This window comes from Podarcis tiliguerta, assembly GCF_965153285.1.
Source record: "Podarcis tiliguerta genome assembly, chromosome: 7".
Classification (NCBI taxonomy): Eukaryota; Metazoa; Chordata; class Lepidosauria; order Squamata; family Lacertidae; genus Podarcis; species Podarcis tiliguerta.
Genome location: NC_139540.1, coordinates 74,059,782 through 74,083,070, shown reverse-complemented (window position 1 = coordinate 74,083,070; position 23,289 = coordinate 74,059,782). Strand labels below are relative to the sequence as shown.

The 23,289-nt window shown below is 44.2% G+C and overlaps 1 protein-coding gene across 1 annotated transcript in view; it reads right to left on the bottom strand.

The window, feature by feature from the left end:
- MYO10 (myosin X) overlaps window positions 1-23,289 on the bottom strand; it is a 198,168-nt gene that overhangs the window by 28,520 nt on the left and 146,359 nt on the right. The window contains exons 20-26 of the mRNA XM_083449257.1: window positions 8,928-9,052; window positions 8,410-8,524; window positions 7,597-7,703; window positions 5,244-5,456; window positions 5,006-5,045; window positions 2,101-3,006; window positions 213-336 (exon numbers count right to left, since the gene is read on the bottom strand). Of these exons, the coding sequence (XP_083305383.1) occupies window positions 213-336; window positions 2,101-3,006; window positions 5,006-5,045; window positions 5,244-5,456; window positions 7,597-7,703; window positions 8,410-8,524; window positions 8,928-9,052 (1,630 nt within the window). The remainder of the gene's footprint in view (window positions 1-212; window positions 337-2,100; window positions 3,007-5,005; window positions 5,046-5,243; window positions 5,457-7,596; window positions 7,704-8,409; window positions 8,525-8,927; window positions 9,053-23,289) is intronic.

The window sequence follows — 23,289 nt, the reverse complement described above, 5'->3', positions numbered from 1 at the left end:
GTAAACTCTGCCAACAGTTTGCACCTCTGATCAACTTGATCAACGGCCTCTAAAGATCTTCCTGGATTTGTTTACTCATTACTTGCCCCTAATTTATCATAATTTCTGCTTTATATCACCCCACAAATAAGTAGTGTGAATACACAGTATTTGAGAAAGAAGACCACCACATTTTGTTTGGCTATTTAAGTTACTCTGGGCTGTTTCTGTACCTTTCATGTACAAAAAGCTATGGAAATAAGGGAGGCTGACGCAGCTGTAGACAGAATCCCTCCGATACGAAAGTTCATCATCGGTATCAAACCTTGAGTCAAAGTCTTCTTCGCTGTCTTCAAACTGGAAGATCAACATAATGAGGGAAATTAACTGACAGGAAAAGGCTTGGCTGCAGATGTTTTCATCACAGTCCAGCCTAATTCAGATGTTAAAAGTTCAGTGGTACATTCATATAAAGGCAGGATCTCCTGATCTCCTTGTTTGACAGATCCCTTCTCCTTGCAGTGAAGGAAGAAAGGGATGAAGGCCAAAGTCCCCTGCCCATTTCCCATAAGCAATCCATAGAATTGGGGTATGGTGCATTTACAGATGCTTTGCTGTAAGCTTACACACATTCTCACCCCCCACCCTACCAAGAATACGGACGTTCCTAAAAGAATATGTTCCATTTGGCACAAATATTATTTCCCTTTGTCTCTTTCTACCAAGGCTATTTACCTTGCTTCCACAAAATAAATTGACCTGTTAGTCATCTGTTGTGTCATTCATGTCCACTAAAATTAATCCTGTGCTCGTTTTTTAACAGGCGACAAGTTCACTTTTAGTGTGACTGCAGCATAGCTACCAAAAAAAATGTCTTTTCAGTGGGTGGCAGCAGAAATGAACTTCTGAGTCACAGCAAAAACCAACCAACCTCCAAAACCTAATGTTTTGACAAACAATAACTATTAAGAAGTGCTTCTGTTTTCAACATCTACTCTTCACACACTTCCTTTTTTCCCTTTGGTGAAGGAATTCTTCCCTGTGGCTTCTCTTGTTGTGACAAATACAATTCAGGAAATAATTTTATTCCTGTTGTGTTAGACTCCAGAGTGTTATCCCTGTGAGGTCTAAGGAGTGGTGTTTACACCACGCCGGAACAGCAGTCATTAAAGTAAGCCAAGGGAAATCGGTATTTTTATGTTTTTATATTGCTGCTAACTAGAAATTGGACTTGGAATATAATAATGCTTAAAACAATGTCCTTACATTTGTGTACTTTGAAGAACCACAAGTAAATACTTTGATGTAAAAATTATTTTAACAAGCTGTGACTACACTTTTGGATTGTTAGGTTGTATTTGTATCTTATGGACCACCATCTTTGGATGAAGGGCAGTATATAAATCTAATTAATAATAATAGTAGTAGTTATGTGTAGTCCTTAATCAAGATTACTGTGGCACAGTAACTTTTGACAATGTGACGGTTAAACCAGAAAATCTTGACATTACTTTTATTCCTCCCAAAGAGATGTACATTGGTACCTTGGTATGTGAACATTCTGGTTTGCATACGTTTTGGATTACGAACGCGTCAAACCCGGAAGTGTGTGTCCTGGTTTGCAAACTTTTTTTGGTTTATGAATAATTTTTTTGGAGGCTCCATTGGCGAAAACGCGCCTTGGGTTATGACCTGTTTTGGTTTACGAACGGACCTCCGGAATGGATTGTGGTTCGGAATGGATTGTGGACCATTAGGTCCACAATCCATTAGGTCCAGTCGTGGCCGACTCTGGGGTTGCGGCGCTCATCTCGCTTTATTGGCTAAGGGAGCCGGCGTACAGCTTCCGTGTCATGTGGCCAGCATGACTAAGCCGCTTCTGGCAAACCAGAGCAGCGCACGGAAACGCCGCTTACCTACCCGCCAGAGTGGTACCTATTTATCTACTTGCACTTTGACGTGCTTTTGAACTACTAGGTTGGCAGGAGCAGGGACAGAACAATGGGAGCTGACCTCGTTGCAGGGATTCGAACCGCCGACCTTCTGATCGGCAAGTCCTAGGCTCTGTGGTTTAACTCACAGCGCCACCCATGTGGGTTAACCAAAGAAAGCAATACTCACGGAAGATTGAGCACCCTCTGAACTAAACCTGTAGGCCCCAGAGCTGTTGTATGTCCCCACAGAACAGCGGTAGTCGGGGGACCACTGGCTGCTATGAGAATTGGAAAAGGTCACACTGCTTCCGGAAGTGATAGCACCGTCTTCGTAGTCATCTTGGTCATAATCATAGTCTGCATCGGGAGTAATTAACTCCGTGGAGTTCTGGGGCTTGCATGATACGTTTTCCGGCATGCAGTAGGTGGATTCACCGCTGGAGGAGTTGTGGAGACTGAGGGCGTCGTGGCCAGAAGGAACAAGCGTGCTGTTGTTGCCTGTGGCAGGACTTGCCGGCACCACCGTGTCGTTCATGTACGGATCTTCTTCCGAAGAGTCGTCGCTGGTCCTGATGCCGCTCGTCCTCTGGTCCGAGTGGCCGTGCTCGCTTGGGTTTGGCGAATCCTTGAAAGCGTCGTCATCCGCTTCAAAGCCCTCGTCCACCTCCTCCTCGGGGTACGGCTGGCTGAAGTTGAAACTGGGCTTTTCGCCGCCCGCGCTCCCGGTCAACTCACTGAGCTCCGAGCAGAAACCGCTGCCCACAGAGAGCGTCCTCTCGATGTTTCGGACACATTCGTCAATTTCGTCGAAGTTCAGGGACTCCAAGAACTCCTGCGCCGCTCGGCAGGCCTCGTCCTCCAGCCGCTTCAGTTCCTCGTCCCGGAGCTGCTGCAGCCTCTGCAGCGACGCTTCTGTCAGCGACAACTCCTGCTGCTCCTTCATGCGCTGCAGGTCTTCAATCTCTTTCTCCAGGCGAAGGATCTCTTCGACCTGCTTGTTTTCTTTTTGCTTCTCCAGCTCTCGCTTCAGTTCTTCTTCCTTCCGGGCTTTCTGAACGGCCGCCAGCTCCTGCCGCCGCTTCTCCTCCTCAGCCTGCATTTTGACACACAAGATTCCTTAATCTTTTTTTTTTTTTCTTCACAATAATATTTATTATTTTTCATACAAAAGCATACGAAAAAGAGAATAAACAATAACAAAATAAAAAGAATAAAAAAATAAAAAAGAAGAATGTGAAAATACTTCAAATTTTCCATATATCACCACATAAACTAAGACTTGATTAGTTAATTAAAATCCATCTTCATAAACATATTACTTGACTTCCTCTAATCTCTTCCATCTGAATTTCCTTGTAATTAAATGTAGCAGTTTCCAATATCATTATTTCATAAAACCGTATTGCAGTCATAATCAAATTTCCTAACTTTTCTTATTGTACATTTTCTTATTTATTTATTTAATCCTAGGCCTGATTAATTCTTTCAAGTGGTTACCTATCTTTAATATTACAATATTTATTCAAATAGTCTTTAAATTTCTTCCAATCTTCTTGGTGTTCCTCTTCTTTCTGGTCGCGGATTCTCCCGGTGAGATCAGCCAGCTCTATAAACTCCATCATCTTCATCTGCCAACAAGATTCCTTAATCTTTGCCTTGCTAGGCAACTGCAATTCTGCCACATTTTCCCCAACGTTGAAGAACTCATCTCCCCCTTTTGCACAAGACACAGTCTATTTGATTACACTGCGCTGTGTACAGCAAAAACATGACCAAAGCTGGGAGTGTGAGGTGTGGAGGGACATATTTTAAGGCACACAAGGCTGTTGCTGAAAACAGTAGTTCCCTGTGGGGTCCTCTATTCAACACCTCTTCTGGAGGTGATAGTAAAAGGTAAAGGTACCCCTGCCCGTACGGGCCAGTCTTGACAGACTCTAGGGTTGTGCGCCCATCTCACTCAAAGAGGCCAAGGGCCAGCGCTGTCCGAAGACACTTCCGGGTCACGTGGCCAGCGTGACATCGCTGCTCTGGCGAGCCAGAGCCGCACACGGAAACGCAGTTTACCTTCCTGCTAGTAAGCGGTCCCTATTTATCTACTTGCACCCAGGGGTGCTTTTGAACTGCTAGGTTGGCAGGCGCTGGGATCGAACAGCGGGAGCGCACCCCGCCGCGGGGATTCGAACCGCCGACCTTTCGATCGGCAAGCCCTAGGCACTGAGGCTTTAACACAATTGTGGGGTTCTAAGTGCACGTCTGCAACACTGTGTGTCATATTGTGGCTCAGCCTGCTTGGCTTTCCTTCTCCAGACACAAGAGATGCGGGATGGGGAGCCATAGCGTCCAGCATTGGGACAAGAGGAAGTCACACTGGAGTTCCAAGAGGGGGCAGATAAAAGTACGTGGCATTGTAACAGATGCTCAAATGGTAGAAGAAGAGGCAGAATTGGGTATATTGTGTTTGCAAGAGTTGACACTCCCAAATGCTTATTACAGACCTATGGAACTGTTGGGGACTCTTGCCTAAATTCAAGAAATAAATCGTACTTTACTCCTGATGGTTCCTGGGCATCCTTTGTGCCAAGGCGAAGTGGAAACATAGCTGTCAACTTTTCCCTTTTTAAAAGGGAAATTCCCTTATTCCGAATAGGATTCCTCGCAAGAAAAGGGAAAAGTTGACAGCTATGAGTGGAAATTGAGAAAATAACACCCAGGTCCGTGGTAAATATTACTGGGTCTTCGATTGTGAGCCTCCAGGGAGAGGACTATAAAATGTTACAAGCCACAATCAGCCCATAGGTTAGGGTGGGATATTAAATAAAATGAGATAAACAGTATCAGCATATGGAGCAAATTATAGAACGTTTTGTGGAAGAGGAGAAATAAACATGGACTGCTAATTTTGTCAGTCCCATGTTTCCTGTAACATGTAAATCCCTCCTTAAAAATCTTGCTTCAGGAAAAAGAAAAGAAAAGAAAAGCACAATGCAGAAACTGGACAGAAACAACTTTATCAAGTCCTCTCACCAGGTTCTGCTTCCCACAATAAGAGCTACTCAAACACAAAAGAGAATAGGACATCATTAACAGCTTACCTGCCGAGCAAGACGTTCTGCTTCCTGCTTTTGTCGCTTTCTAAATAAGAAAATATCAGAAAGGAATCAAAACCATGACATCCTTACACAGCGATCCAGTTTTTCAAGATGTGACTTCTGAAACCAATGTGCTTGCTTGACAGTAACTTGCACAAAATTACAAAGGTTGCTGTAAAGCTAATTTGCAGCAAAGCTAAGTTGCTTACCAGATATTGTCCAGTAACAACGTATTCCATACCTTTCCTCCTCTTCCTTTCTCTTTTTTTCTTCCTCTTGCTGTCGTTTCGCCTCCAGCAATCCTTTGTAAACACGACGGGCAATCTGGCCTCGTAGCTGCTTCTGGAAAGTGATGGCCGCTTTCTTTAGCAGTAAGTACTTCCTTCTTAAGTAGAAAGCTCTGTAGTTCTTCTGGATGATAACTACACAGTAAAGGACTTTTCTGTAGTGCTTCCTGAAATGAAACAGAGACACACATCTATATGAAGAGAAGGCGTGATGAACCAGCGACGGGAACCATTAATACCAAGGGGATAAATTAAAACTGCTAGGCAGCAAAGACAGTAATATTAATTCCACTCTCATGAACATTCTTTACTTGTGCTTCATGGTACTATTTCACCAGAATGACTAGACTCCAACTCTAGAGTAGGAAGAGATGCATCCTAGTTAAGGAAGCATTTTTAAGTCACTAATAGCATCTATTTGTAATCCATCAAGCTTGTTTGATATGCATACACCCTGACATTAAAGAAAGTTGTGTATGGGAGGACAGCTTTTGTCCATAAGAAAAGTATTTTTGCTCTTTTAACAGATACGCCATTCAATACATATGGGCAGGTCTAATATACACATGAAAAGAAATGACCTCATTGCCCAAACAGCTATTGAACGCCCCTCTATTGACTCGGTTTTTTGGGGGGGGGGAGTAAACAGATGGGATCTAGGACTCAGACTCTAGTACATAATGCATGGCGGTAAGTAAGCAAATAAAACGTTATAACTCAGTCACCTAGTTCTATTGTTCTTTTGTGTCTTGGAGGAAAAAATCAAACTAAATGGCTTGGCCTGTTGGGTTTCCCCCCCTGTCCTTCTGCCACTGCAAATACACCAAGGCTACAAATCTCTTTTCTTGAAATAGTGCAAATAAAAACGTTTGGAACATACCCAAATAAGTGATTTGCACAACCAAAAGCAAATCTTCAAATAGTGCAACTTGGGGCCATCAACACTTTGGGTCTACACTACACAGAGAATGCTTGAATGTGGTGCCCCATGTTGGTTTCTTTCCAACAGCTGTGTAAGATGCGGACACTAACTGCTCTTCTGTGTCATGTGGATCATTTCTTATGTCTGTATAACATAAGAGACGTACTTGCAGAAGTACATCACAATTCCTACATACAGTTGCATAGGGTACACTAACATCCAGAGACCAGTTAGCGTGAAAATTCTGTATAGTTTTTTTTTAACACAAATATTTTATTATTAAAATAATTCAGCATTAATACATACATATTACGAATATACAAACATACATTTCATACAATCCTTAAAAATATTCATACATACCCACACTCAATCCCACAGATACTTCCTTTTCCCACCACCATCCCTCACCCCTCACCCCACCCTTGTGTTAGACTTCCAATTTACTCAATTGCAATTTCTTTCCACTTCTATTACTTTCTTTCACACACTTTTCTACTTCTTTTTCTGTTACACATTGTTATCCATCTTATTTAGTATTTCAGTATTTTTAACGGAACTTGTTTATTCTAATAGGAGTTCTGATTTTTCAATATGGTTTTGCAAGTATCCTTTAAACACCTTCCAGTCCTTGTCTATCTTCTCTTTTGAGATCCTTCCAATTTCTCCCATTGTTCTGGATATATTGTAATACTCCAATAATTTGGCAAGCCACTCTCTTTTTGTTGACGTAATACCACTTTTCCAATTTTTTGCAATCAATAGCCTTGCTTTAGCCGAAAATTCTATATAGTTTCAAGTTGTCTCAGACTCCACATGATAAAGATAACGTGTAAGCTACCCCTCAGAAAAACAGAAAACATTTCCAAGTTTTAAGAAAGGAACATATACCACATATTTTCATTACTTCTCTGCATATAATGAATGCAGTACCCTGGAAATTCCAGAGTGTGACAGTGAAGGCCATTGTTGCTAAATGGCATCATCATCCAACACAACATTAGTTTTTGTGGCAGGGAGACAGAAAGACAGGAAAAATGGTGGAAGTCTAAAGATGTTAGAAGGGGAATCCTGAGCAGATTACCAATTAAAATCCATGCCTAATATACAAAGCAGGAAGGGGCTGGTAGCTTCCAAAGCAGTTGCATGCATGAGGCTCTAACTCAATCTTCTGTTAATCTTATGCAGTGCTATTTTTCTAGAAAAAGAGGTGCCGGAACTGAGTTCCAGCAAGTTCTGGCTGGGGGAAAAAAGCCCTGATCTTCTGCCCTGGGTACCAAGGTTGGGAAAGTCTGAGATCTCAAGCGGAGACCTATTAGTCGTTGTACACATAGTTAGAAGGTCTACTGGTCTGGTGCAGTAGAAGGCAGCTCCTTGTTACATACCGTGCCACATAGCCCAAGACATGCGCTCGGATGATCATGGCTGCTTTGCCAACCTCTATCTCCCGTTGCTTTTCCAGCTTGTGTTCCAAAGATTCACGAAGAAACACCTTTAAGAAAAGAGCAACAACATACACATTGAGGGTCTCTTCATAATATGATGCAAAACTTATTCTGCGTCATTTTGAGGGTCTGGGAGAAGTGGGCAAAAGCTGTTCTCAGGCAATTAATATCAGCCTTCAAGATGGATTCATTTTCTATTTCGTAGAGAAGGGGAGGCTTGCAGTATTAGGGATGTCCTACTCCCCTAAACACACGAGTCAAAGGCGGCTATGGGGTTGCGGCACTCAACTCGCTTTCAGGCGGAGGAAGCCGGCATTTGTCCACAGAAAACTTTCCGGGTCACGTGGCCAGCATGACTAAACCACTTCTGGTGCAACGGGACACTGCGGCGGAAACCAGAGCGCCATTTACCTTCCCGCCACAGTGGTACCTATTTATCTACTTGCACTGGCATGCTTTCGAACTGCTAGGTTGGCAGGAGCTGGGACAGAGCAACAGGAGCTCACCCCATCGCGGGGATTCACACTGTCAACCTTCTGACTGGAAAGCCCAAGAGGCTCAAAGGTTTAGACCACAGTTGGGTTTGTGGGTGGGGAGTCATGCTGTTTGTTAATATAGGTACAAATATACCAAGTTCTGCTGGCTTAGGAACTGAAGCAAGGTCACCTGCCAAGGTCTAGCTTCTGTTGTATGTTAATCCACAATAACAACACAGCTATCTAGTTTTGCATTAGGAATTATTGTCTCTTATACCTTGGTTTTCCCAAGCTGCCATTCAGTGCTTGTGCTATCATACAAATGAAGGAAGGCAGCACACTTTTCTTTTAAATCTTCAGGGAGAGTCAAATTTCTCATCAGGACTTTGTATCTGGGGAAACAAAAAAACCAAGGTGATTTTCCCTTTAAAAAGAAAAAGCTTGACTTGGACTACACACGTGGTGCTGATAATGCAAAGGTTGCAGGTTTGATTTCTACCTCATCTAAAATGCTTAACACCCAAACAAACAAAAGGTAAAGGTAAAGGGATCCCTGGCCATTAGGTCCAGTCGTGGCCGACTCTGGGGTCGTTTACCTTCCCGCCGGAGCGGTACCTACTTATCTAATTGCACTGGCATGCTTTCGAACTGCTAGGTTGGCAGGAGCTGGGACAGAGCAACAGGAGCTCACCCTGTCGCGGGAATTCGAACCGCCGACCTTCTGATCGGCAAGTCCTAGGCTCTGTGGTTTAACCCACAGCACCACCCGCATCCCTAAACAAAAGGTAGGCTTACCTTTTATGAAAATCCGGAAACGGCCTCCGCACTGGAAAACCAGCCCTTCGTATCCGCACGGTCTCAAGCATTCCAGAGTATCGCAGCTGGTTCAACACCACGTTCTGATCAAACTGGTCGGGCATCTGAAAAAAGAAAAGAAAAAACCAGTCAGTGACATCTGATAAATAACCGATAAAGGTGACTTTATAAGCAATGTTCAAAATTAGCCAGGTGCCAGGCATGTCTTGCGACTAGCATGGGTCTACGTGGAGGTCTCTGCATGCCAAGTTGGCGACTAGGGAAAGCAAATTGTCACTTGGAGAAGGAGGATCTGAGATACAGTGGTACCTCGGGTTACGGACTTAATTCGTTCCGGAGGTCTGTTCTTAACCCGAAACCGTCCTTAACTTGAGGCGCGCTTTTGGTAATGGGGCCTCCCACTGATGGTGTGCGATTTCTGTTCTCATCCTGTGGCAAAATTTGTAACCCGAGGTACTACTTCTGGGTTAGCAGAGTTTGTAACCGAAAGCGTTTGTAACCTGAGGCATTTGCAACCTGAGGTACCACTGTATTTTCCTTGAAGCTTGGGTTTTTTTTTCATTTTAGATTGTTTTATTTGATGTTTCAACGTGTTGTAAACTGCTTTGAGATTTGTTCTTTAAAATATGAAATGGAATAGCAGCAGCAGCAGCAGCAGCAACAACAACAACAACAACAACACAATTGCAATACCAAACCAAAAAACCCTGGCGCCTAATGTCATTGTGGCATCCATAACGTAGGTGCCATTTGGTGATTAGTTTATATACCTGAATTTCTAACACTGGTTACAAGTATGAGACTTAGGTTGAGCCCTGTGGAGAAAAATGCCTAAATTCAAAAGATGCATACCCCTTGTCTAATGCGGATTCACACATGTAAATGCTTTTTAAAATCTCAACCACAGGGAAAATAAGGCAGTACCAGCCTCTGAGACCTTTAAAGGGAGAACACAGACCAGCCTTTTACACTTCACACACTTCAGGCCACCATGAGAGAATGGTAAAATTTGTGCTCTGGTATCTGTACACAAATGTAAAATGACATCAGTTTTAAGAACTATTAAGTTCCACTCCTCTTCAGAATGGCGTTGTGAGCTTGCTTTTTTATTTTTTAATGCCTTTACTTTTGTGCCTGAGATACAGAAATTGAGGAGGTGGGTTTTGGGGAGGCAAGGAGACAGGTGGTTAAAAAAGATGTGTGTTAGGCTGTTGTTAAAGGCGCAGCAACAGGGCCAATTAAGAGAAGGTAGCAACCCGGCCTCCGAAGGCAGTAAACCAAAGGAACAATTACAGAGGTAATCCCCCAGCCCCCCATTTAGAGCCTTAGTCGCTACTTAATCCGATCAGCAATCCCATCTCACTCCCCTTCATTGCTATTTAGCAATTCCAAACTGTTGACAGTAATGGCAGAGTATAAAAGAGCTTTGGCAATGATACAATATAATAGCATCTCTAAAGGAACTGCTGCGAGCCTTTGGGGAAAATTAAATGCCTTGATTTGTATTCCCAAGAGGTAATCAAATCCCCCTTGCGAGTCAAATGCCACTGACACAAAATATGGGCTTAATTCCTTCAGGAACGGCTGAGAATTAGCTTATTTATACAAAAAAATGCTCCTTTAAAAAGGGGGACGGGGTATTCAGGGAGCAATGAAGTGTGTTCTACAGACAACCCCTTGGACAGAAAATTATGTTAAATATTCCAACTAAAAGGGGGGGGGGGCATTTTTTAAAAAGGACACTAAAGTAACATGTATTTTTTTTTAGTCGTGGGGTTCTTTTTGCTGCCTTTCTTTTTGGTAAAGACATTTACTGTCGACTATCAATTTCAGAGAACTATAGCTTAAAAAGGCATAGTAAATGATTTCTTATATTTACGATTAAATGTGGCAAGGCTATTGAAAAATATTTTGTGGGCTATACATGAGTTCACATGGCAGTGAGTCAGTGAGCGAGCACACTTCAAGTTTCCACTATAAAAATCATGTGGAACTCCAATGTTGAGCTTCATGTGATTAATTGATACCGTGGAAGCTGTCCTCGTAGTTAAATGAAGTTACTCATGCGTTCTGCCTTACGAAAACATTCACGTTCAATAATAAGTTACATTTTCAACATGCAATCAAACATGTCTATGATCAGGATGAGGAAATGTGCTCAAAATACTTTAGGGAACAAGAGTATGTTTCAATACACTAGGTGCGATCGTCCCTTCTCCCTAATAATTATGCTTCCCTGTAACAATCTTCATTCATGTAAAACCTTTTCAAAGAATACATTTCCTATAAAGCACAGATAAAGTTGCATTTTTTCCTAATCGCACTGAGTGTGATCATCCCTTCTCCCTAATAATTATGCTTCCCTGTAACAATCTTGATTCATGTAAAACCTTTTCAAAGAATACATTTCCTATAAAGCACAGATAAAGTTGCATTTTTTCCTAATCGCAGGTCCCTATGTGTCTTTGACCTGAAATAAATCTCAGGATCGTACAACGCATGAGCGGAGCAGATCTGAACCCGACAATATCAAAGTCATGTCAGCCCACCAGGGAGACAAACTATGCTTGTTTTCTATTCATCGAAACATTTATATCCAGAGATGAAACAAAACAGCCAGTTTACATCACTTTCAAAAACCTCTCTCTGCCACAGCAACAAATTTTGGAGCTGAGAGAAAGATCTCCTTTGCTTCCCACAAGTCCCTTTCCCGTGGAAATACTTTGCTGTGTCCGTTCTTGCAAGCTGAGAACCGAAGAATTCGGCTCATAACAGGGGCGTCATAAAGCTCAGTTATCAACTCACCATTTTAGCGGCATCGCGAGCGCAACTCGCTCTTCTTTAGCAAGGAGGCCAAAATTCATACGGAAAGGAACCTCCGCGCTGACCTTTTCTGTGCACACTGAACAATGATGAAGACTATTCCTGGTGCTTTAAAAAGTGCTCAGTCGCCATGGCAACCCCTCCCCTTTCTGAGGGTAATTAGCCCTGGTGTGGCTTTGGCTTCTGGTGGGGTGGGGGCTGCACAGAAAAGGATGCAAATGAGAGAGACACAAGAGCAACAGCTTCTTGGGCTCTGTGCTGCGGAGATGGGTTAAGAGGAAAGGAGCTGCTTCGTAACAAGCCCATAGCACAGGGGCAGTGGCTAAAACATGGTCCTTAAAAATGGGGAAACTGCTAGGAAGTGGAAGGGGCAAGCAGAATAGAAAATGGAAGAATGGTATAAAGAGGTGTGGGATATAGCTATTAATGATAACTTAACATGTGCCATTAAGGCAAGGCGGGGAATACGCAGGAGAAATGATTTTGAGGAGACAGGAGGGTGTTTGTAGAATTTGTACTGTTAAAATGGGAAGGGGGTCAAACCATCGCAAGAGGTGTTGCAATTTTGGGAGGTTGGATGGTTATGATGGAATGGTCTTGGGGGTGGGGTGCACATTTCTATTCTTATTTATTTATGATTATTTAAAAAATATTAATAATAAAGGGAAACTGAAAGAGGGTGATTATCATAATTAAACTGCAAGAGCTAACTAATCTAAGGTTACCAGACGTCCCCATTTCCCAGGGACAGTCCCTGGATTTACAAATCAGTCCCCTGACAAAATCCTATCATTCCTATTGAAATTGAAAAGTGTCCCCAGATTCATTGGAAAAAAATCTGGTAACCTTAAACTAATCACGTTCTTCAGACATCTCTCAGAACCTGACCACTACCAACGGGAACAAGACTGAAAGATAGAAATATCTGACGCTTACCTTGTGTGTGTTTTTTCTATTGGTGTGTCTCCGAGTTGTGGCTCTCAGGGACAGGACTCCCTCCCCCTTAAAAACCCACTTCTTCTGCCTGGGGGTTTAATTTACAAGCCAACTGTAGGTGGCAAGCAGTTGCAACGCAATGGAAACTGAGGGTCTGATAATTCATTACTGTTGTGGGTTCTTCTCCAAGTCAGACTGGCTTGCAAGTTGCTGTGTGTGTGTGTGTGTGTGTGTGTGTGTAGGGGGGGGTTGCCTTCCATCACTAGGTAATGACTCAGCCTCCTTTCTCGAGTAATCTGCAGCTCTTTGCTTACATGGCATTTTCTTCACCATGCCCCAGCTACGAACACATGTGATCTGGGTAGTTTGAAGCAGAGGTGGGCAGTCATCAGGCTCTACTTTGTTGTCATGTTTTTTGCTAGAACCCTGAAGTCTACCAACCAGAGCCAATGCAAAATTGCGACTCAGGTCTGCGGATATGCACAAAGAATTAAGGAATGGGGTGCCTCTGAGCACATGGCTCTGTTTGGAGATTTGTGAGTGGTACAGTGAGAGCCAGTGTGGTGTAGTGGTTAAGAGCGGTGGACTCGTAATCTGGGGAACCGGGTTCGCGTCTCTGCTCCCCCACATGCAGCTGCTGGGTCACCTTGGGCTAGTCACACTTCTTTGAAGTCTCTCAGCCCCACTCACCTCACAGAGTGTTTGTTGTGGGGGAGGAAGGGAAAGGAGACTGTTAGCCGCTTTGAGACTCCTTAGGGTAGTGATAAAGTGGAATATCAAATCCAAACTCCTCCTCCTCCTCCAGAGCCAAACTCACAAATTCGATATAAAAATCCACTCCTTGTTTCCCCTCCCTGAGCACGCCCCATTATCAACGTAATTTTTTGAGGGTGTTTGTGTGTTAGTTTTTGCTAATGTTAGACTTGTGGGATGCGGGTGGCGCTGTGGGTAAAAGCCTCAGCGCCTAGGGCTTGCCGATCAAAAGGTCGGCGGTTCGAATCCCTGCGGCGGGGTGCGCTCCCGTTGTTCGGTCCCAGCGCCTGCCAACCTAGCAGTTCGAAAGCACCTCTGGGTGCAAGTAGATAAATAGGGACCGCTTACTGGCGGGAAGGTAAACGGCGCTGGCCACGTGACCCGGAAGTGTCTCCGGACAGCGCTGGCCCCTGGCCTCTTGAGTGAGATGGGCGCACAATCCTAGAGTCTGTCAAGACTGGCCCGTACGGGCAGGGGTACCTTTACCTTTACCTTTAATGTTAGACAACTGGGAGTCAGAAACCCTATTGACTACCCAAAGAGCCACCAGCAGATTCTGATCTAAGTTCTGCCTAACCCTGGTGTGACTTGTTCTGAGGTGGATGGTCCTGGCTTGCAGCTAGACAATGACCTACAGAGTATTTTGGTACTTTCAAAGTCTATATGTCAGGTGTTCTGTAGTGACAAAGAGCTACAAATCAGGAAATCCCTGGTTCAAATCTATCCGAGATACTCTCAGCCTCAGTCCTCCTATGATTATCATGAGAAAAACCCCCCCAAGGCCGTTAGCACCTCCAAAGATTTTTCCATCACTAATTTATATCCTGCCTTCTCATGTGGTCAAAGAAAGTAAAACAACAACAACAAAACACTGTTTCCATTAAAATGATCAAAATAACAAAGGGACATAAAACAGCAGCTTTCAAATAAACTCCCAAGCACTATCTTGCAGAGTTATGTTTTTCAGCTTCTTCTAAACAACAGATATGGGTTTTGCTGAAAATTCTCTGCTGGAAGGCTATTGAACAGCAATCTCAAAGGCTCTATTCCTTGCTTAGGTCATCCTGTTATACTGTGGTGATCAGGGGTGTAGTGGGGGGGGGGGGGATAGCCCCAAGTGCATGATTTTCAGATGGAACAAACCAGGTGTCCCCCCTGACCCCCATCCTGCCTTGCCTGCCGCTGAGGCCCTGGCCTTCCCACTGTATCCTGGACCCCCTCGCTGAATGGTTGCCGGGCCAGCATTGAGGGGATTTGCCCCCCAAGGGCCGCGATGGTTAGCTGGCTCCTTCCGCCTCCCTGCCCCGCTCCTGCTCGACGCCCACCCAGTGGCATTGGTGGCAAGGACTGGGCTGGCACAGTCGGTTCTGTTCACCCTCTGTACTCTGCGCACGGCACATCCTGGGCACCAGCAAATGGCGCAACGCTGCTGGCGATGATGAATCCTGGTGCAGAGCACTTGATACACATCTTAATGAATTGTGCATGTGTGTGTGCATGTCAGATTCAGGTGAGGTGCAGTCTCAAAGGCGATTCATGGCCAACATTGAGGTTGGAATATGCTTATGCCAGACAGAGATTCTACACCGCTGCCTCCATGCCTCTGAAAAGCTACTGGCAGCATTTACAGTTGTACCTTGGTTCCCGAACTTAATCCATTCCGGGAGTCCGCTCGACTCCCGAAACGGTTCGCAAACCAAGGCGCGGCTTTCGATTGGCTGAAGGAGCTTCCTGCAGCCAATCAGAAGCTGCGTCGGACGTTGGGCTTCCAAAAAATGTTTGGAAAACCAGAACACTCACTTCTGGGTTTGTGATGTTCAGGAGCCAATTTGTTCGACGACTAAGGCGTTTGACTACCAAGGTATCACTGTACTCAAATTGAAAAGGTTTACTCATAGGCTAAAACCCCTAAAAAATTGACTTAAACTGTGTGTGAGATATGCTAGCGATGACAAAGTCAGCCAAAGACATTGGTGTGACCATCTATCCATTCAAAACAGAAGCTGTTCAAATTAATGGGTGTGGGGAGATTTAGGGGTGCCTTGTTCTTTAGCTTCAGGGCTGGGAAGGGGGGATTTAAGATTTCACTTTAGCTTTTGGACTGGCACGCCTTACTAAAACTGGCAGCATGTCTCCAGCTGGGATTGTTGGCAGTCCCTCCTCCCCACCTGTGAAAAGTCTGTTGCCATTTCATCTAAGGTCACCCTAATTAAAGCCTACAGCCCCTGCTGGAAGAGCCTCAATCTGTCCTCTCCTGCTTTTGCCACATTGTCATCGGTCAGTGGTCTTCCGCGGAAGAAAAATCTATCAGGCTTTCAGATAGTCGCAGATTTCTCCATTTGGGAAACACACACACACAGCCATGCTGTGAAACATTAATTAAGAGGCAGATGTCCTCTCCCACCTAACTCCCGATGACCAGGGAGCATCTTTGTTTATGGCAATAGGCAGGAGGTCTCTGCCACGTGTCGAAACAATAACTGTGCCATCCCTAACACAAGGTCCCTGGCTTAAACTGACAGATGTACTCTCCCCTTGCACGGCATGCAAACTAAGGTCGTTAAGACTTTATGGCACTTCCATCTCATGGCGACAGGGGACTATTTACAACATCTGAACAGGTTTTGCCAGCAGTCTCCGTTTTCCTGTCCAAATCTTGCCTTATCCTGGTCCTTTCCAATTCAGATTTCCACCTACCGTATTTTTTGCTCTATAAGACTCACTTTTCCCCTCCTAAAAAGTAAAGGGAAATGTGTGTGCGTCTTATGGAGTGAATGCAGGCTGCGCAGCTATCCCAGAAGCCAGAACAGCAAGAGGGATTGCTGCTTTCACTGCGCAGTGATCCCTCTTGCTGTTCTGGCTTCTGGGATTCAGAATATTTTTTTTTCGTTTTCCTCCTCCAAAAACAAGGTGCGTCTTGTGGTCTGGTGCGTCTTATAGAGCGAAAAATACGGTACTTCAAATGTCAACGTGCAACTCGTTTTGTATCTAGGTAGTCTAGACACTGTAAGCTGTAAACCAATCAAGTATTAACCTTCTGTCTTTTATTACCCATTTGCCATTTAAGTCAGATATCTTTATGTATATGGAACATAATACACATCAGATGTGAGACAGATAAGCAACTATTTGACTTTTAGAAGGCATCTGAAGGCAGACCTGTTCAGAGAAGTTTGGAATAGTTGATATTTTATTGTTCTTTTAATACCTTTTTGGGGGGCTGCCCAGAGTGGCTGGGGCAACCCAGTCAGGTGGCCAGCATATAAATAATAAATTAATAAAAATTATTATTATTATAACCAAAAACGTTAAAATGGGCGCCTTTAAAGATGCTGGAAGAAGCAGGAGACAATTCATGATTTAATATTCAAAAGCTTTGAAGACGCTCGAACTCAGGACGAAAGGGAGAAATGTGCTAAGAGGAAGGCACATTTGGCAAACCCTCACTGTGATCAACTCCTGCCTGGAAACCTACGTCCCCACTGTGGAAGGACGTGTGGATCCAGAATTGGCCTCCACAGTCACTTACAGACTCACTGTTAAAACCGTGTTCATGGAAGACATGGATACGAGTGATCACCAAAGAAGTAGTAACTGGCATTTTAATGACAATCTGGTGGATCACCGTAGATGGCTGATGCACTGTGCTTGGTTGTGACCCGCCTGTTCCTATAAGAACTCAAGGTTCACCTGCGATGGCTTTTCTTATTTATCCATTAGGAACACAACTTCAGTTGTCTACTGGTTCTGCTCAATCCACTGAACCACATTGGAAGGCACACTAGAAACTAATTTAAAACCATCCTATTTCATGAAGGAAATGCTTCAGTCTGTTCTTGCAAAGAACGTCCCTGAATTCATGGAGCAAAATGGGTACTAGATACAATAACAAAGCTACCAAATCAGGGGATCGGATGCTTGGAGCTTTTATTCAACAGGTAAACATGTGCCTGACAATTCCAACGGATTTTGGAAGGAGAAGGGGAACAATTTGGCACAATTCTGGATACTTCCCTGTAGCTTAGCCAAAATGGGAAATTCGCCAGCCTTAGCACAAAGCTAATATTTGATATGTTTAAATCAGGAACCTCCAAAATATTCCACTGAACAGCCTTGTGTTGCTAGGAAACCAAAGGTCAGGCAGCATTCAAAGGCCAAATTTATTCCCATCCCCTTGGTAAGCTCATAGAGCTCCTTTCACTTCAAACTCTATGATTTAGGACTGAAAAACCTAGTGACCGTGGCATGCACACATCCTAAATGTGATTCAGGGCTCCTTAGTTCCACCCTGATCTCTCAGTACCATGTCTCCTTCCCTCCCTTAAGCACGCAAGGGTGGGGATCAAATGATATCGCCACCTGCTAGTTTTCATCACACAACTTGGCACCCTCACAACAGCTGGGGGCTTCCTTCATTCAGAGACTTGTGTGGCGTTGTTCAAAAAGTGGGGAACGCACCTAGAAAGAGCAACTGGCAACAATCTCCTGTCTTGGTATGGCTTATATTAACTAGTAAAGGTAAAGGACCCCTGGATGGTTAAGTCCAGTCAAATTTGACTTTGGGGTACAGCGCTCATCTCGCTTTTCAGGCCAAGACAGCTTTTCCGGTCATGTGGCCAGTATGACGAAACCGCTTCTGGCGCAACAGGACACTGTAACAGAAAGCAGAGTGCATGGAAACACCGTTTACCTTCCCGCCTCAGTGGTACCTATTTATCTACTTGCACTGGTGTGCTTTCGAACTGCTAGGTTGGCAGGAGCTGGGACAGAGCAAAAGGGAACTCACTCCGTTGCGGGGATTCGAACTGCTGACCATCTGATTGGGAAGTCCAAGAGGCTCAGTAGTTTAGACCAGAGCGCCACCCGCACCCATGACATCTACCTACTGTGGATCTATCTATTCATCTATCACCCTGTCTTGGGGATCTGAACAGCCGACCTTCCGCAAGACCATATAACACCGGTCTTGAAAGACCAACACTGGCTCCCAGTACGTTTCCGAGCTCAATTCAAAGTGTTGGTGCTGACCTTTAAAGCCCTAAACGGCCTCAGTCCAGTATACTTGAAGGAGCGTCTCCACCTCCATCGTTCTGCCCGGACACTGAGGTCCAGCGCGGGGGCCTTCTTGGGAGCGGCAACCGCCCAGTGGAACGCCCTCCCACCAGATGTCAAAGAGAAAAACAACTACCAAACTTTTATAAGACACCTGAAGGCAGCCCTGTTTAGGGAAGCTTTTAATGTTTAATAGGTTATTGTATTTTAGTGTTTTGTTGGAAGCCGCCCAGAGTGGCTGGGGAAACCCAGCCAGATGGGTGGGGTATAAATAATAAATTATTATTATTATTATTATTATTATTATTATTATTATTATTATTATTATTATTTTCTGATCGACACCTGCCACCCACTCCCCTTACTTTAATCTGTACACTCTGGTTTGCAGAGAACAAACCCCATAGGTCTGCACCTAAGCCACGTGTTCCTCAGATGCCAAGCTTAATGCAATAGAAGAAATTGAGGCTTACCTTGCGTGTTCCTTAGGAATTGCCTCAGCAGTACCGAGCTGAAGCATGCAAGAAATAATACAACCTCCTCCCTACAGCAAGCGATTAAGTGCCGGGTGGAGTTTTCCTCAGATGCATTTCATGTCTCTTTGTTGCCAGCCAGCACTACACAGCCAAGGCAGAATTTATTGTAACTTAGCCCCCAGTTTAGAAAAAAGGATTAACAGTGCCTAATCTTATTGGCCTTCAGTGGAACATATGCACCTGTTTACAGGGATCTTTTGAGCCACAGGTATGGGCTGTCAGCAAAGAGCTTTGAGAATACTTTTTCGGCAGGTGCTAATATCTGCTGTCCGTATTGGCATGACATTTAATACACACGCCCATCAAACTTTTAGCATCTACTGATATCCATGGGAGGGATTTAAGCTAAAGGCTGGGAAGAACTTAATTTTTGTACGTCACAAAAACCATCCATGAACCGGCACGCAGCTGTCCTTCGAAATTCACACTTCCCAATTTTGTGGCAACAGCTCTCCCACAAAATAATGTATACAAAAGTGTATTATGTCAGGGAGAAAGTGCACAGCAAAATGCACTCATTCTTGAAAACGTACAAACATGCATTATGTGAGGGGAATCTGTTTGCAAAAAGGTGTCAATTAGTTAAGTGCCTATCGAAAGTGAAAATGCGGAATACTGAAATTAAGATCGGAAAAACCAGAAAACGAGAAGAACAAACCCACAGCTTTGTACCCCTAATTTAAGCACATATTTAAATTACTGAAACTAATGAGATGTAAAAGGGTTTAATGTTGGCTAAGTTGTGTTGCCCACAGTGCTTTGTACTTAAGAGTGCAGATCCCACTGAATTCAGCTGAACTTATTTCTGAGTAAAAATGCAGAAGACTGCCCTTATTTATGTAAAAACATTTATATACCACTTAATGTTTCAAAAATCTCTAAGCGGCGTATTTGGTTCTATGTAGCTACAGGAAATCCGAAAGTATTTCTTGAGCCACTTTGCTGGAATAATTCTGACAGGAAAACAACTTGGACATTTTCCTATCAGAATTATTCAAACAGAGCTGTTACTTTACAGTGTTTGGACTGGAGTCTATCATACTGTACTTAGGGGCACGAGGGCTGTATTTTTTAGCTGAAATAAGCACAATTTGAGGTAGCTGGCACACTCTCCATGGGTACCCTTGTTCTTTCAGCTGAATTTGGGGCAGCCATTCATCTGCGAAAGCTGACACCACACACGACTTGGCACTTATCAGTGGTTCTCTGGAAGTGGAGAAATTCTTTCAGCCATTTGCTTTATCTCTCTATCAGACCATAAAAAAGCTGCAGGCCTGGAGATCTGCCGATGACAATTAAAACATATCAAAAGATAATTACTTGGGGGCATTTTTTTTTAAAAAAATTAGGCATTCAGAGTGGAAAACTTTGTTCATCTGTTAATGTGATGATTACATTACAGTTGTACCTCTAGTTACGAACTTAATTCGTTTCGGAGGTCCGTTCTTAACCTGAAACTGTTCTTAACCTGAAGCGCACTTTGGCTAATGGGGCCTCCCTGCTACCGCCACCACACGATTTCTGTTCTCATCCTGAAGCAAAGTTCTCAACTCGAGGTAACTCTTCCAGGTTAGCGGAGTTTGTAACCTGAGGGGTTTGTAACACGAGGTACCACTGTACTAAGCTTAATGCTCATCAAAATTATTTGAGGCGTATCCAGTAATTATATATATAAAAAAGGTAAAGGACCCCTGACAGTTAAGTCCAGTCTCGAACGACTCTGGGGTTGCGGCGCTCATCTCGCTTTACTGGCCGAGGGAGCCGACGTTTGTCCGCAGACAGTTTTTCTGGGTCATATGGCCAGCATGACTAAGCCACTTCTGGAGAAACCAGAGCAGCACATAGAAACACAGTTTACCTTCCCGCCGGAGTGGTACCTATTTATCTACTTGACTTTGACGTGCTTTCGAGCTGCTAGGTTGGCAGAAGCTGGGACTGAGCAACGGGAGCTCACCCTGTCACGGGGATTCAAACTGCCAACCTTCTGATTGGCTAGCCCAAGAGGCTCAGTGGTTTAGACCACAGTGCCACCCGCATCCCCAATGATCACATTACTAAGCATTAATACCAATCAAAATTATTTGAGGCGCAGCCAATAATTATATAGCCAGGGCTTTTTTTCCCAGCTGGAACTTGCCGGAACTCAGTTCTGGCACCTTTCAGGTGGGCTCCATTGCCGTTATAAGAGAACAAGGATTCATGGTGAGTTCTGACATTTCTTTTTCTAGAAAAACAGCGCTGTATATAGCTATCATTTTTTCCAAGAGTATTAATTCAGTTTTTTAAAAAAATTTGCATTATACACTCAAGGCATTTCTATGTACAAATCCCCATTAACGTTAGCTGTGAAAATGTCAAGAAACATTTTGAAGAACAAGCAGGGGTAGGTACTTAAAAAAATTGTAAGGGGCACCTGACTCATTATTTAGGGTCACCAACCTGGTGCCTGCAAAGGCTTTCCCTGGTGCACCTAGGCAATTGCTCCAAACTCTGAGCTTTCATTTTTTTAAAAGGTATCTAGGCCTCGTAGAAAGAAAGTTACGGTGAAAAATATGCAGGTACCTTTTAAGCCATTTCTGTGAGATGAAAGTGTGTGCGGTCACCTTGTATATTTTTCCTGGTACCGAAGAATGCTCCACTATTCTTAGACAGACGCAGCATCCGTGTGTACGTGTGTTCCCATTTTCTCCCCATTTTGTGTTATTCACCCCACCTCCAATAGCAGCTATTTTGTAACTGGCACCCCGTAACACTCAACATTTGAAACTGGTCCAGAAAATGTTGGCAACCCAACTTAGGACATAGTGGAAAAGGTACATTAGCCTAACGTTAGCTCCCATCTCCCATGCAGGTGGAGCTGTGTTCTAAACCACTGAGCCTCTTGGGCTTGCCGATCAGAAGGTTGGCGGTTCAAATCCCCACGACGGGGTGAGCTCCCATTGCTCTGTCCATCCCAGCTCCTGCCCAACTAGCAGTTCGAAAGCACGCCAGTGCAAGTAGATAAATAGGTACCGCTGTGGTGGGAAGGTAAACGTTTCTGTGCGTTCTGGTTTCCGTCACGGTGTCCCGTTGCTCCAGAAGCGGTTTAGCCATGCTGACCACATGACCCGGAAAGCTGTCTGTGGACAAACGACGGCTCCCTCGGCCTGAAAGTAAGATGAGTGCCACAACCCGACAGTCGCCTTTGACTGGACTTAACTGTACGGGGGCCCTTTACCTTTACCTTGGTGTGGTTTTTGACAGGAAGGGAATTGTTGTCAATGACAGACCATTACCTGGTAAGGTTTTGTCTGAGGCTGACTACTCCTGTGCTGGGTGGGAGACTGATTAAGAAGGTTCACCTCTGGACACAAACAGAATCTGGTGGATTCCCTAATGTTCTCTGGAGGATTTCCCAGTTGACATGGCTGGCACTTGAGAGATACTGGTTTTGCTGTGGGACAGCAGAATGGAACCATCTCTTGGTAGGATTGCTCCTCAGTGCCTTCTTCATCACTGCCGAAACTTAATGTCTCCTTGATATGCTGGGAGCGAGAAGGATGCAATGGAGCGAGAAGGATGGTTGCAAGCGCACAGGTAGTGAAAATCTCAGAATAAATCTGACCAAACACAGGCAAAATTTGGTGGCTACCATGTGGTGGTGGCTGCAGCAGCAAAATGCTCACTTCACAATCACAATTGAGAAACCACCCAGCAGAACTTTTTAAAGGTGGTGAATGGGGCTGCTGGAAGAGCCCCATTAAAAGTCTGTTGTAAGAAATTTGCTAAGCGCTTTGATGGCAAGACCGCTCAGTTTCATTCAAAATTGGATGTGACGATTATTACGAGTCTTAGGGAGGTGATCAGAGCACCATCTGGTGCACTGTGATTGGATCAGTCACAATTACTGTGGCCTCACGAAGTTGACAAGTGGTTCGAACAGTCCCCCACTAGCGTTTTTTGACCCTTGCCCGATAAAAATGAACCAAAATTACTGTGAGATTGACGGTGTTTGGTTTACTTCCTGACTCATTGGCAATGCACTTTTGCACATCTGACTACGGTGAGGCAAGGTCACCTCGTTAACTTCAGATCTGAAACTTCTGTGCAACTGTAACAAATTTAGGGCAAACAGTTCTGTACCTGATTAGTAGTCAATTTCGTAACTAGAGTGGACAACAAAGGCTGTGGAAATTCTGGACCTGCCTCTTGAGATAATGGCCTGGTTCACACATAACACTAAGTCATGGTTTCCTAAAGTG